General features: G+C 39.2%; 1 protein-coding gene across 1 annotated transcript in view; it reads left to right on the top strand.

The window, feature by feature from the left end:
- Positions 1 to 13646, top strand: part of RYR2 (ryanodine receptor 2) — a 544943-nt gene that overhangs the window by 428530 nt on the left and 102767 nt on the right. Inside the window, exons 74-79 of the mRNA XM_047088668.1 lie at positions 1057 to 1191; positions 4509 to 4553; positions 5316 to 5428; positions 8436 to 8532; positions 10953 to 11056; positions 12583 to 12634. Coding sequence (XP_046944624.1) covers positions 1057 to 1191; positions 4509 to 4553; positions 5316 to 5428; positions 8436 to 8532; positions 10953 to 11056; positions 12583 to 12634 — 546 coding nt within the window. The remainder of the gene's footprint in view (positions 1 to 1056; positions 1192 to 4508; positions 4554 to 5315; positions 5429 to 8435; positions 8533 to 10952; positions 11057 to 12582; positions 12635 to 13646) is intronic.

Below are 13646 nucleotides of genomic sequence, written 5' to 3'. Positions count from 1 at the left end.
CATCCTGGGGCCAAAAGAAGTAACTTTATATGAGAAAGAATAAAGATGCTGCTTATTTTACCAAATATAAGTAAAAATGTATATTTCTGTCTGGAAGCACCAGGCACAGTCCTCAAATGAAAAAAAGTATGTGGAGGAAAAACATTTTGTTTTATCAAAGGACAGATGGTGTCTACAAGCCATTCAGTGTATAAAATCCTGTGTTTGCCCCTAGATGAGTTATTTTTCACATGTCAAACTATGCTTTCTTGGGCTGGGAGTTGTGAAGTTTTAGATTTGTCCATTTACTTCTGCTTCATTACCCTCAGTCCCCCAGTTTTCATGGAGACTTGAAAGGGGAAGAGAAACATACAGGGATGACTTTGCCTATTTTCAATAATGTAGTTATTCTATATTCTTTTTTTTGAAGTAATGTGATCTTTTCCCTATAAAGATGTTTATATTTGTCAATTTCTACGATTTTATGATAATCTTTCTCAAAAACATACAGAATTCAGTTGTATCTCCCACTCAGGAAATTTGGCAATTTTAAAAAGACTCCTTTATTATAAGAATATGATTTTATATTCCTCCATTGTTTTATATTTGATATCTTTGTTTCAATGAGACTAAACTCAGTTGCAGAGTCCCTGTATTTATAGATAAATGAGATCCTGTATCATTGCCTGTAAAAGTAGGTATGTAAATCTTTCAGTGTTTGACCGTGAAAGGGGAAGAGAAAGATAGATCACTTTGTCTACTTCCTTGCCTTGATCATATCCAGCTCATCCTTACATTCTAGGTAAAACTTCACTTGTTCAGGGGAATCTTAACAGCCACCAGCAGGTTAGGTCCAAGCTCATGATACCTTATCTTTCTCTTGAGTAGCTCTCCTCGCAACTGTACATATTTAATTTCTGTTTTCCCCACTGGATGGTAAATTTCATGAATACAAGGTCTTTCTCTGTGTTGATCTCTTCATGGTGTTTTGACACTGGGCTACACCCAGTAAAGTAGGTCTTCCCTTCCTTACATAGTAACCTTGTATTTTTGAAACTTTTTTCCTTTTTCATGCAGTTGGAGGATCCTGCTATCAGATGGCAAATGGCTCTTTACAAAGATTTACCGAACAGGACTGAAGATACATCAGATCCAGAGAAGACCGTAGAGAGAGTATTAGATATAGCAAATGTGCTTTTTCATCTTGAGCAGGTTAGATTCAGCATGGATTCCATAGTATTTGCCTTAACCATGTAAAAACATTTCAAAGGTGGTATGTGTTAATTTGTTAGCTATGGGTGGGCCAAAAACATGTGTGTTCAGCTTACTCATTATAAATAATATATGATTCAGGAGTGCTTATACCTAATAAGCAAATTTCCAAGCTTGTAATTTTTGTTCCAATGTGTAGGTAATATATTTTGAGATATCACGGCCTTTGTTTTATTGTCTTTTCTCAAAATATTTCTTTTTTAAAAATTTTATTGATTTATCTTGAGAGAGAGTATGTGCGTGTGCAAGCAGGGGTGAGACAGAGAGAGAGGGAGAGAGAGAGAATTCCAAGCAGGCTCCATGCTGTCAGTGTAGAGCCCAAAGCAGTCCTCGATCTCACAACCATTAGATCATGACCTGAGCCAAAATCAAGAGTCAGATGCTTAACTGACTGAGCCCCCCAGGTGCCCCAAAATATTTCTATATTTATACAGATAAATAGGATTATACACTTAATTTTAAGTCATTCTGACAAAAATTTCAGGAGTTACCTGATTTCATGTTCTGTGTATCATTTTTTTATTCCTGCTCATAACAACATGTTTGAGATGCTTTCACTAGTTTAATATTTGAATTTTTTTGGTTACTTGCTTCAACTTTCCTTTTATTAGAGATATTTTTGAGTTAATTTTCTCCAAGATCAGCAATAAATATATTTAGATAAGAGCTACGGCATCGATATTAAAACTGTGTGAGAATAGTGGTTTTATATAATTTTTCAGTTGTGTCCTATTTTAAACTACAAAGTTTACTATGTGTTTGATTTCTGTATTCATTACCTTTGTTTAACAATTCTCAAATTGATAGTATTCGAAAAATTATCCATCAGTGGGTTACGTTTTTGTGCAAGGAATCTTCTGGCCTAGGTAAGATATTTACAATAGAGGGACATTGTCCCTGTGTCTCATGAGGTCCATTCGGCAAAATGACACCAGAGTGAGGGAGTTCAGTGTGAACCCAACAGTGTGATCTGTCACTGGGCTTTCGTGACAGCCTTTACCTGATGTGGCAGATCTCACATTTTTACAGTACACATAAAATCATAAAATGGCCTGTGTCATCTCGGGAACTTTGTCACGTAAATGGTTTGCAGAATATCTTAGCATAACAATGACAAAGATTTTTCTTTGATTTCTATTTTATATTATCTGGTGATCTTTCATCCCTGCCTTGACCAGTTAAGTCACATACAGATATCACCTAATGTAATATCCTTTTAATTTCCTTGTTTGCTTACTTATGTGACCCTCAAACATTAATAACTTCTCCAGTGTCATGCGATCTGTCACTATACCTGATGAGATGTAGCTAGGATACTCTCAAACCATATGGCTGTGGACATGTACTCACATTGTGTAACACCACAATATTTATAATATATAACATATGTAATATACATATGTAATATGTACTATATAATGAACTTAATATTTCCCTCAATATCTCCATGAAATATTAAATAAGTACAAATTATCACTCAACAGAAGACAAAACTTAAGGTAATGAAATTTTAAGTGATATATAAAGTCCTAGAGTTGTTTTTCCAGAGTTTATACATATTTAAGAAAGCTATTGGGGAGACTGGGTGGCTCAGTCAGTTAAGCATCTGACTTTGGCTCAGGTCATGATCTCACGGTTCGTGAGTTCATGAGTTCAAGCCCCATGTCGGGCTCTGCACTGACAGCTCAAGCCTGGAGCCTTCTTCAAATTCGGTGTCTCCCTCTCTCTCTGCCCTCCACCGCTCATGCTCTGTCTCTCTCTCTCTCTCTCTCTCTCTCTCTCTCTCTCTCTCTCAAAAATAAATAAACATTAAAAAAAAGAAGAAAGAAACACATATTTAAGAAGGCTATTAAATGTCTACCAGAGAACTATTCCTGGCAGCATTGTTCTACCATAAGGTTTTAACTCTTCCTGGTTTTTTTTGCATATACCTGGATTTGCTTGAATGAGTATTAGACACATGAAATGAAGCTTATTGAAATCTGATAGTTTTATTATATTCACATATTTCATATTGACACATGTATTCAATCATAATGGATGAAGTCATTTGTAAAGTAGTGAGATTCATTTTCTGAAGCAGTCATTCCTTCCTCGAACATTTTTTGAGTGCACGACCATATGGCAGCATTATACTTCGCAGGTTCAGGGAATTGAACGCGGTCTGTCTACTCAAGTGAGTCATCCTCTAGTACAGCATGTAGATAGATAAATATATAATAATACAGATGTGCTAGGATACAAAAGGTGCTGAAGAGGCTATAAAAGGAGTCCAGTCTTGATCTAGTTATGAAGTAGGTGATCCCCATAATCTTAAAGGAGAAGTAGGAGTTTTCTAGGAAAAGGTAAGGGGGTCAGATTTTAGTGAAGGCCAACTATTCTACAGATGGTTAAGAACATGAGTAAAAAGAAATCATCAATTACCAAAGAATAGAAAAGAGCAGAGGATGTACCACAAGAGGAATTCATGCCTTCAATACCTCTATTCTAATGTTTATTTGTAACTCAGTCATAGAGTAGCTTGTGATGAGTATCTTCACCTGCCAAACTCAGTGCATAAACAGTGGGCGCACAGCAAATACTTAATTTATCGTAGGTATCAGTGACCTTTGCAATTATATATTTTGTGCTGTACATCCGGTAACTTTTGTCCATGAGAGTAACCTGTCTCTTGGAATTTCCTAACACATAAACTCGAGCCAAGCTAACACAGCAGCACCTCCCGGCGTTTGGACAGTGAGAAGAGAGGTATTAAGCACTTCTCACATATAGTAAAATGCTCTGCCAAGTGATAAGCTTCCTGATGGCAGACACCTTTTCTACCATGGTCACTACCGTATCCTCAGTGCCTCACTATTTCAATGTGTTTGTTGACTATCACCCACACCCATCAGAATACCTTATTCCCAGAAAAAACTAACCTCATACAGCCTGAATATCAGAATGGCACTGTAATGCATTGAGTCTAGTTGAACGATACCAGCCTGGATTCACTTAACACAGCCACCAAGAAGAAAATCGAAGTGGACGGTTGTCACAAAGCGTTTACTGATCCTGTGAAGGGAGGACCATCATAGATATAAATAAGTGCTTTCCAAAGACAAGTTGCTTCATTAAAATTTCTAAGCCACTCTAGTCCAGACACTCTTAATGTTTTCTTCAGGCATTATAAAATTCATATTTTGACCCTTTACTGCAAAGGATAATAGACTTTAGATTTATTTTTTTAGCTAACGCAACATTTTTATTTCTTCCAGAAATCTACATCTATGCACCGGAGATATTACAGTCTGGGAAGTACAGTGCTCAATTACCTAGAGACTACTAATTAATTTAGAATTACATGTTGTTTTTTTTTCCTCTCTAATACTTATAATTAATCTCTTTTTCCTCTTGGAGCTCCAAACACCATTAGCTAAATAAATAGCTTGCTTGCCTCATTTACTGCAACTTTGAATTCTCATTTGTCCCTATCTAACAAAATAATAATGTATTTTAACATTTTTGCAAAATTAAATTCTTTTCCTCACTCCTAGTAATGTGTTCCTGAAGCCTTGTCATTTTCTCCCCATCCTGTTATAGTAAGGAACAGTTGAAATTTCGGTAGAATTTTCTATGTCTGCCTCTATTCGTATTTACTGCTGTAACTCTCATGATAAAATTGGTCGAAATGGATACATAAATAAGAATAGGTTAATTTTTTTGCGTAGGCAGAAAACATGGCTTAGAACCATAACCAGATTCTGAAATGGCTGCAAAATGATTTTATGTAGAATGGTTTTATATTTCTTTGATTTTACAGATGACATAGCTTCTTAAGTACACACTACTGGGGAGATACTCTGTTTTGACTAAAGAAAATACGTAGCATTCAAAACCATTTCCAATTTAGCATTGGGTGACTTCTAGGACACGGGCTTTCCCATAATAATTGCAGGGGTACTTTGGGAATTGTAATTCCAGACGTTTTTAATGTAAAAGGCACAGCTGTTTAATACGGTATTGTTGAGGGTAAGTCGGAGTTAAACATATTTAATGTTTTGTTTGTATCGTTTTTACCTCAGGTGGAGCACCCACAGAGATCGAAGAAAGCTGTATGGCACAAACTTCTGTCCAAGCAGAGGAAGAGGGCAGTGGTGGCCTGCTTCCGAATGGCTCCTTTATATAATCTGCCAAGGTCAGAATTTTTTTAATGTCGGCAATAGATGAAAGTTCTTTTTTCCCTAGTAAGCTGGAGGAGCATCGCGTCTACCTTAACAGGAGTGCAGTAGTCTGAGAGAAGAATGCAAAACAAGTCTTGGCTCTTTTGTGTAATGCCTGAGCTTGTTTTTCTTTGTTGGGTGATCTCAGAGAACTGTGATGCGCAGTGTAGTTATTCAGTCACTTCTGAATACCGAGGAAGTTGTGCTCACGTATGTAAGGCAGGGTAGGGTAATTAGGAACTCTCTCTTTGGAGTCAGACTGCCTTGATTTGAACCCTGGCATGTCAGCTGATGGCTGCATGACCATTGGTCAAGTTTCTTACCTGACTTTGTTATAGTTTCCTCATTTGTGCCATGATGAGATTTGCCCCATGGAGTTGTTCAGATTATTTAATGGATTGAGGTATAGAGGGTGCTTAGAACCAAATTTAGCACTATTAATGTCCATTGCTGTTTATTATTTCTTGTGGTTTTCGGGCTTGGGGCAAAGAACTGGTATGGATCTAGTTTATGGGAATAGCAGAAAGGTGTTTAACAGTCCCTCAACCTTCTCTTAGAGCTACAGCTGGCATACTCGTTAACAGAGAAACTGGTACATTTGAGTCTGACTCGGTGGCCCAGGTACCATTTCAGCCTCCTTGCAGTTTTCCTAAGAAAACTTTGTACAAGTGGCATCGTCCCCACATCTGGTAAACAGGACTCAGCTCAACTGCGTCTCTTTTTTTGGAATATCTCTGACAAAACCATGCCCTTCAACTCCTTGCAAACGGAACACTTCCTCCTCTTTGTTTCCAGAACACTCTTACAGACCTCTCGTTGTAGGCACGATCCTGTATGGTTGGGCCTAGTTGTCTCTCTGATTCAGACTTTGAGATCCTTTATTTTGGTTCTTTTTTTTTAAGTTTATTTATTTATTTTGAGAGAGAACATGCACGCTGAGCAGGGGAGGGACAGAGAGAGAGAGAATCCCAAGCAGGCTCTGACTTGTCAGCGTGGAGCCCAATGCGGGGCTGGAACCCATGAACTATGAGATCATGACCTGAGCTGAAACCAAGAGTCAGTTGCTTAACCGACTGAGCCACCCATGCACCCCTGGACTTTGAGATCCTTTAGAGTTTTATTCAATTTTATATCCTTAGTACCTGGAACACTGCCCTTCAGAACATCTTTGAATAAATAAATGAGTCAGAGAATAACAACACAAAATACAAACCCCTCCCCCAGCCCTCAAACAAAGCAAACAAAGAAACTTCACACTTTCCCCTTTCAGTGAGACAGCTGGATTCCTTGCCAAAGCACATTCACTGAGTATAAAATACATTAATTTCCCCCTCAGACCATGTGCTACTTTAAATTCTCTAACTCAGTTATGGTGTCACCAGTTAGTCAATAGAACATTAACCTTGAATCCATAGTTTTACTCCCTTTCTGGTCCATCCTGTACAGTCATTCTCCAGATTCCATCAGATTTTTCTTAGATCTCTTTTCACATTTTTCTTAGATCTCTTTTCACATTGCTATCCTTCCTTTTATGGCCATCCCTCCGGCTCACGTGTTTATTGCTTCATATCAGGTTGATGACAGCAGATTCTGAGGTGATTTCCCTGATGTTATGGAGTCTGCTGTTCCACTCTCTCATGTAACCTTCTCAAAATTGTATCCTTTATTGCAGTGGTGCTCAGACCTGGCGCTTTTGGGAAATACATTCAAATTCATTTAAGAAATATCCAAGCCTTGGGGCGCCTGGGTGGCGCAGTCGGTTAAGTGTCCGACTTCAGCCAGGTCACGATCTCGCGGTCCGTGAGTTCGAGCCCCGCGTCGGGCTCTGGGCTGATGGCTCGGAGCCTGGAGCCTGTTTCCGATTCTGTGTCTCCCTCTCTCTCTGCCCCTCCCCCGTTCATGCTCTGTCTCTCTCTGTCCCAAAAATAAACGTTGAAAAAAAAAAAAATTAAAAAAAAAAAAAAAGAAAAAAAAAAAAAAGAAATATCCAAGCCTCAGCCCGTTGGATGAGAATTTCTGTGAGGGCTTAGCAATTCTGTATCGTTTAAAAGCCGCTCAGATGATTCTCTTGTACCAATATTGTCGAGCCTGTCCTTTGTCATGTCTGGCCCGTGCACAGGACTTTATGGCGATTTCTAGCATTCTAGATGCACTGTCAATTCTTCTCCTTGGTTTTCCAGGCCCTTCATAAACCTATCTAACCATGTGTCTCATGACTCCGTAACTCACCATTAGTTCCATTAGGCTCATCTTTCTCCCCATCCCGTAATGACACGTCTCCTTTTAACACTTCTGATAGTTTCTTATGATGTTCCCTTATGGTCATGACTTTCTCTTATCCATACCTCTCATCGGCCTCATGATGAGTTTACTTATTCTTTTAGTCCTCGCTATTTTTTTTTATTTTTTTATTTCTTAGGCCACTGTTCATCATCAGTATTCCAGTATTTAATCTTTGGGTGTATACTCTACTAAGTTCATACAATACGTTTTGTTTTGTCATCCTCAGGGCCTGTATCTAATGTTAACCACTGACTACTTCCTTATTAATCCTTATTCTGTTGTTTTGCCAAAGCCACTTGATGTCATACTAGCTACCACTTAATGACCATCCATATACCCCACGTGCTTTACATGGTTTATCTCATTTTAGGTCTCTGCAAACTGAAGTGCAGATGGGGTTTTCCTAGTTTTATCAATGAACAAAAAGGGAATGTTGGTAAAGTGAAGAGTTGACCAGCATTATGAAGCTTAGAAATGGCAGAGCCAGAATTTAAATGCAAGTCGGAATGTGCTACGAGAAGCCTTGCCTTACTTACTACCATGTCTTGCCTGTGCAATCAAGAGTGGGAAGTTTCTTTTTATCTTATGTCTTTGAGCGCACCGAGAGTCCAGTGATAAAGCACCTTTCCAATTTATTTAACAAAAAACAAAAACAAAAACAAAAAAAACTCTTTGTTTGAAATTATGCTTCTCTTTTAGGCACCGGGCCGTTAACCTCTTTCTTCAGGGATATGAAAAGTCTTGGATTGAAACAGAAGAACACTACTTTGAAGATAAGCTGATAGAAGATTTAGCAGTATGTCTTAATGGGGCTCTAAGTTCAAAGAGGGCTTGGGTCTGGTGGAGTCACGCTGGCGTGACCAGGTTATCCTATCACAGCGGAGAGAAAGCACCATTGCAGTGTTGGTCCTAGGAAACTTTCTATTCTTGACTGCTACTGCATTCAATGTTCAGGGAACATCTTATTCTTCTTACTTCAGAGATCTCATCAGCACCCAGCAATTCCGAATTTCAGGTGAATGATAGAAGTTTATTATAACCAGGCTTTGACTTGATTATTCTTTTAAATTCTTCTGCAGAGCACCTTTAAACACCTTAGAACCTAGCATAGAACTATAAAAGCTGAACCGTATAGAAGTTATCCACCAAAAATAAGTTGAGGGTTAACAAAAGCCAATGAAAGGTAGCTGGTTTTTTTTTTTTGTTTTTTTTTTTTTAAAGAATTTACAGATTTTTTTTTTTTAATTTTTTTTTTTCAACGTTTTTTTTTATTTTTTGGGACAGAGAGAGACAGAGCATGAACGGGGGAGGGGCAGAGAGAGAGGGAGACACAGAATCGGAAACATGCTCCAGGCTCTGAGCCATCAGCCCAGAGCCCGACGCGGGGCTCGAACTCATGGACCGCGAGATCGGGACCTGGCTGAAGTCGGACGCCTAACCGACTGCGCCACCCAGGCGCCCCGGTAGCTGGTTTTTAAAAATATATGAGGCAGAGAATGATGGGACTAGACGCAAGAAGAACAGGAAGTCATGGTAAAATGCATTAGATGGAGACTAGATTTTTGGTCCTGCCATTTTGGACAGGTAAAGGTGCTCTCGTACTGAGGGGAGAGCAGTCTTCATCTTTTTTTTTTTTAATCTTTTTTTTAATGTTTATTTCTTTTGAGGGGCACACTGTGCAAGTGGGGAAGGGGCAGGGAGAGAGAGGAGAGAGACAATCCCAGACAGGCTCCACCCTATCAGCACAGAGCCCCATGTAGGGCTCAAACTCACGAAGCCATGAGATCATGACCTGAGCCAAGATCAAGAGTCAGCTGCTTAACTGACTGAGCCACCCAGGCGCCCCAGTCTTAATGTTTTCTAAGTCGTGGACCTGATTAAATATCTGATGAACCAGGGTGCTCAGTTGGTTAAGTGTCCGACTTCAGCTCAGGTCATGATCTCGCGGTTCATGAGTTTGAGCCCCGCATCCTGCTCTGTGCTGACAGCATGGACCCTGGAGCCTGCTTCGGATTCTGTGTGTGTGTGTGTCTCTCTCTCTGTCTCTCTCTGCCCCTCCCCACTCATGCTCGCTTGCTCTCTCTCTCAAAAATAAGTAAACCTGAAGTTATTTTTAAAAAATATCTGATGAAAACTATCTTCTCAGGAAAATTTCCAGGCATATGGTCCTCTGGAATTTTGCAGACTAGTTGGTGGTTTCTTGATTCTCAAGTTAAAGACCTCATCTGTAAACATTTTTTTTAACTCCCAAGTTATCAGAGAATATTGGATAAACTGATATAATTCATGAAAGCCTGACCCTGACTATCCCTATATATTTTAAATGAATTCTAGTTTGGCTTTAGAACCAAAACAACCAATAGAATTTTGGGTATCTTACAGACGTGTACCCAGTATCTACAATATTAACCTTTAAATCCAGGAAAGAACATCATTTATGTAGAGAGAAAATCAGTCTAAATGGGTAAGGCCTTGGAGATACAAAAGTCATTAAACCATTCAACAGACAGTCAAGATTAACTAACTGTACAGTCAAGTAAAAATGCTTTATAATTTTCCTCATGTTAAAAGTTCTAACAGTACAAAACTATTCTTTGTGAGTTTAAAGTAACTGAAAATAAAAAATGTAGAAGTGGTTCACACATTAACTTTTAGCATTCTTTCCCTGTCATTGCTTGTGTAGGCAAAGACAATGCTATGTTTAATGATCAATTTTCAGTGTTGTGTGGACTAAACTTTTATACTTGGAACAACCTAGGATATTATTGTAATTCTTTATAAATTGAGCCCTCCATAAAGCTGACATCTCTGTACCAAATACACCCCCAGTTGTGAATCTGCTTCCAAGAATGGCAGTCAGAATTTGTAAGTGATGTGACTCATCCTTGCCCATAGTGTTTTTTGGTCCAATTATTAAATAACTTTTTTTAAGCTGCATAATTTTGCATTGATTATGTAACCCACACACATATGCACAGTGTATATAAAACACACACGTGCACGCACAGTGTCTCTAAAGCATGCGTGCACACATGTGCGCGCACGCACACAAACACACACACACACACACACACACACACACACACACACACACACGCCAGAGCAGGAAGAAAATAGCTTTCCTTTTATTCATTGTTCCTGACCCTCACACTGCTCCTGAGTTTGAGTGAACATTTCATTTCAGTGTGAAATTTTATCAATTTGTTTTTTTTGTAGAAACCTGGAGCAGACCCTCCAGAGGAAGAGGAAGGCACGAAGAGAGTCGATCCCCTCCATCAGCTCATCCTTCTGTTTAGTCGAACAGCTTTAACGGAGAAATGGTATGGTTGGGACGGTTCGTGTGAGCATAGGAAGAACAGATAAAGAAACCCATGTCTCAGTATCCCGTGTGTCACATATTCATGTTTCAATTTCATCTGACTCTTGTTAGGAGAGAGAATTGTTCCAAGATAAGACCAGTCTGCCATACACCTGTGGGCCAACATTCATGCAAGTGCAGGCTTTGATGTCTACCTGTGAGCTCCAGTTTTTCCTAACAACTTAGTCATCAGCGGATTTACTTGATCCTGAATCTTATAAAATGAGTTTTTTCTTCATCGCAAATGGCCTTCATAAATAAAAAAAGGAACCCAAAGCAAATTCCAGTACACAAAAAAATGTGGGCACCCAAGTTTCCTGGGTAGATTGTGCAGTGGGTCTTAAGAAACCTTAGAAGGTGGGTGAACCATCATCTCCACAGGAAGTTTCTTTGAGGTCTATTTTGAGGGCATTCTCCATTTTCCTTGGCTTTTGCAGCTTGGTTCATATGAATTCCCCAGAGCCACAAAGGCTGACCCTCTGTGTAGTTAAATAAGCTTTGCACTCAGATGCCCAGTAATCAAAATGGGCTCAGCGTCTGCTCCTCCTAGGGAGCACTACATAGATTCTCTCTTTGGAGGAAACCTTGGAGAGGTTATAAAACATTTATCTGCATCCCTGCCATACAAAAGGAATCCTCCTTTGCCCAAGGCCTCCCTCTGGTTCGTGCAGAAGCCGGAAGATAATTTAATTATCAATCCTTTCCGCCCGAGTCTTTTCAGAGTCTAGATAAATTCATGTGACCTCTATGCATGCCATAATAATGCACATTTCTCCCCCTTAGCCAATGTGATCCATTCTTCTCTCACGATGTCTCTCTCTTTCTCTTATTATTTCCTAACTAACAAAATCATCTCATTCCTAAGCATAGAGCAACCCTCTGTCTGGCCTTGTCAGGTAATGAGGTATTTTCATAAGTGAATTTTTCTGATGGCTGAAGCTTTGAACTGCTGAAATAGCTTTGCAAATATTAGGTAATTTTTGATGGAAACCTTTCTTCATGAATTAATGATTTCCATACGCTGTAAGAAAAGGATTAGTAAACATATTTCTTAATTTTTGAGAATCACTATGACCATTGTATTTTTGGGGCAATATAGTAGCATAAGAATTTGGGGAGTCTTTCCATCCAATGTCAAGTATCGCTTCTGCTGTCAAAGCCCCTACCTCATTTAAATTTGCTTGTTTCAGCTTCTGTAGTTTCAAGAAAATGAAAGCTATACCTTGTGTGTAAGTCAATAGACCATTTATTTTGTGAGATTTGAAGGCCTCTTCTGGAAGGTAAGGCGGGACAGGGACAGCCGTGTAGGTCTGAGATCTTTGCTGATTCTACAATATTTCTGAATGATGACTTTGCCTAGGTTTTGTGTTTATTTCATTTTAAAAGGGCATACTGGTTGAAAACTAAAGGTTATTTTACCATGATGGTAGTTCTGCTCGTGACAAGCCTCCCACTTAAAAACTCATGTGTTGTTCTTGTTTTTCATAGCAAACTGGAGGAAGATTTTTTATATATGGCTTATGCAGATATTATGGCAAAGGTAAATAAATCCATCTTGACTTTAATGTTTAATTTGAATAAAGAGAAATCACTTTCATCTGACATAAGGATAAAAATCTATGTATTTTGGGGTCTAGATAAAATACTGTTAAATCCTAGAAGCCTGAAGAGGCATTAATCTTAATTTTCCACTTGCTGAATGAATTTCTGTTCAGACTTCCTTGACAGGTAACCATTGTTTCCCTGTTCACATTTTATTTACGGGGAGCTAATTTTCCAAACATTCACTCACTCATTCATTCATTCATTCATTCATTCATTCAACAAATATTCACTGGGCATCAAGGTATTGTCGATGACATGGCCAATAAGAAGAAAATGCATACACCCTTCCTGGAGTGGATAGTCTGAGGGAGAGAAAACAAAATGCAAGCAAGTGATCGCAAAAAGCTCTGTCGAGTTCAGTGGTAGCAGTGCTGTTAGTGGTACAGGAGCTGGTTGTGTAGTTGGGAGGCCCGCTTAGTCTAAGGTTTAAGGGAGTCCGTGACTGTCCAGTGACAAGTGGAGCATGTGAAAATAGTAACAGTGTTTACTGAGTCTTTGTTTCATTTATATCTCACAATAGGAGGGTGAATGAAGGGGTGAATTAAAAGAGGAGTCAGGGTGTCTGTGAAGCTTCTCACGTGGGCAGTTGGGTAGATGGTGGTACCCAATACTGAGATGGGGAGCCCGGAAGAATTGCGGGCCTGGAGTGAAGAGGAAAGATGACCTATTACATTGTGGACTTGTTAGTTAAAAATGCCTGTGTACTGAGAACAAACTGAGGGTTGATGGGGGGTGGGAGGGAGGGGAAGGTGGGTGATGGGTATTGAGGAAGGCACCTTTTGGGATGAGCACTGGGTGTTGTATGGAAACCAATTTGACAATAAATTTCATATATTGAAAAAAAAATGCCTGTGAGACAGCCACGTGGAGATGTCAGACATGTGATGAGGCATTTGTGCCTGACATTCAGTATATCAGGGATGGCTTATACATACAGATTTGGGATT

This window comes from Lynx rufus, unplaced genomic scaffold (genome assembly GCF_022079265.1).
Source record: "Lynx rufus isolate CCGP_SWC_20201006 ecotype Redwood Valley unplaced genomic scaffold, mLynRuf1.p SCAF_25, whole genome shotgun sequence".
NCBI lineage: Eukaryota > Metazoa > Chordata > Mammalia > Carnivora > Felidae > Lynx > Lynx rufus.
The sequence above is the reverse complement of the archived record's forward strand: the minus strand, read 5'-3'. Positions and strand labels throughout refer to the sequence as shown.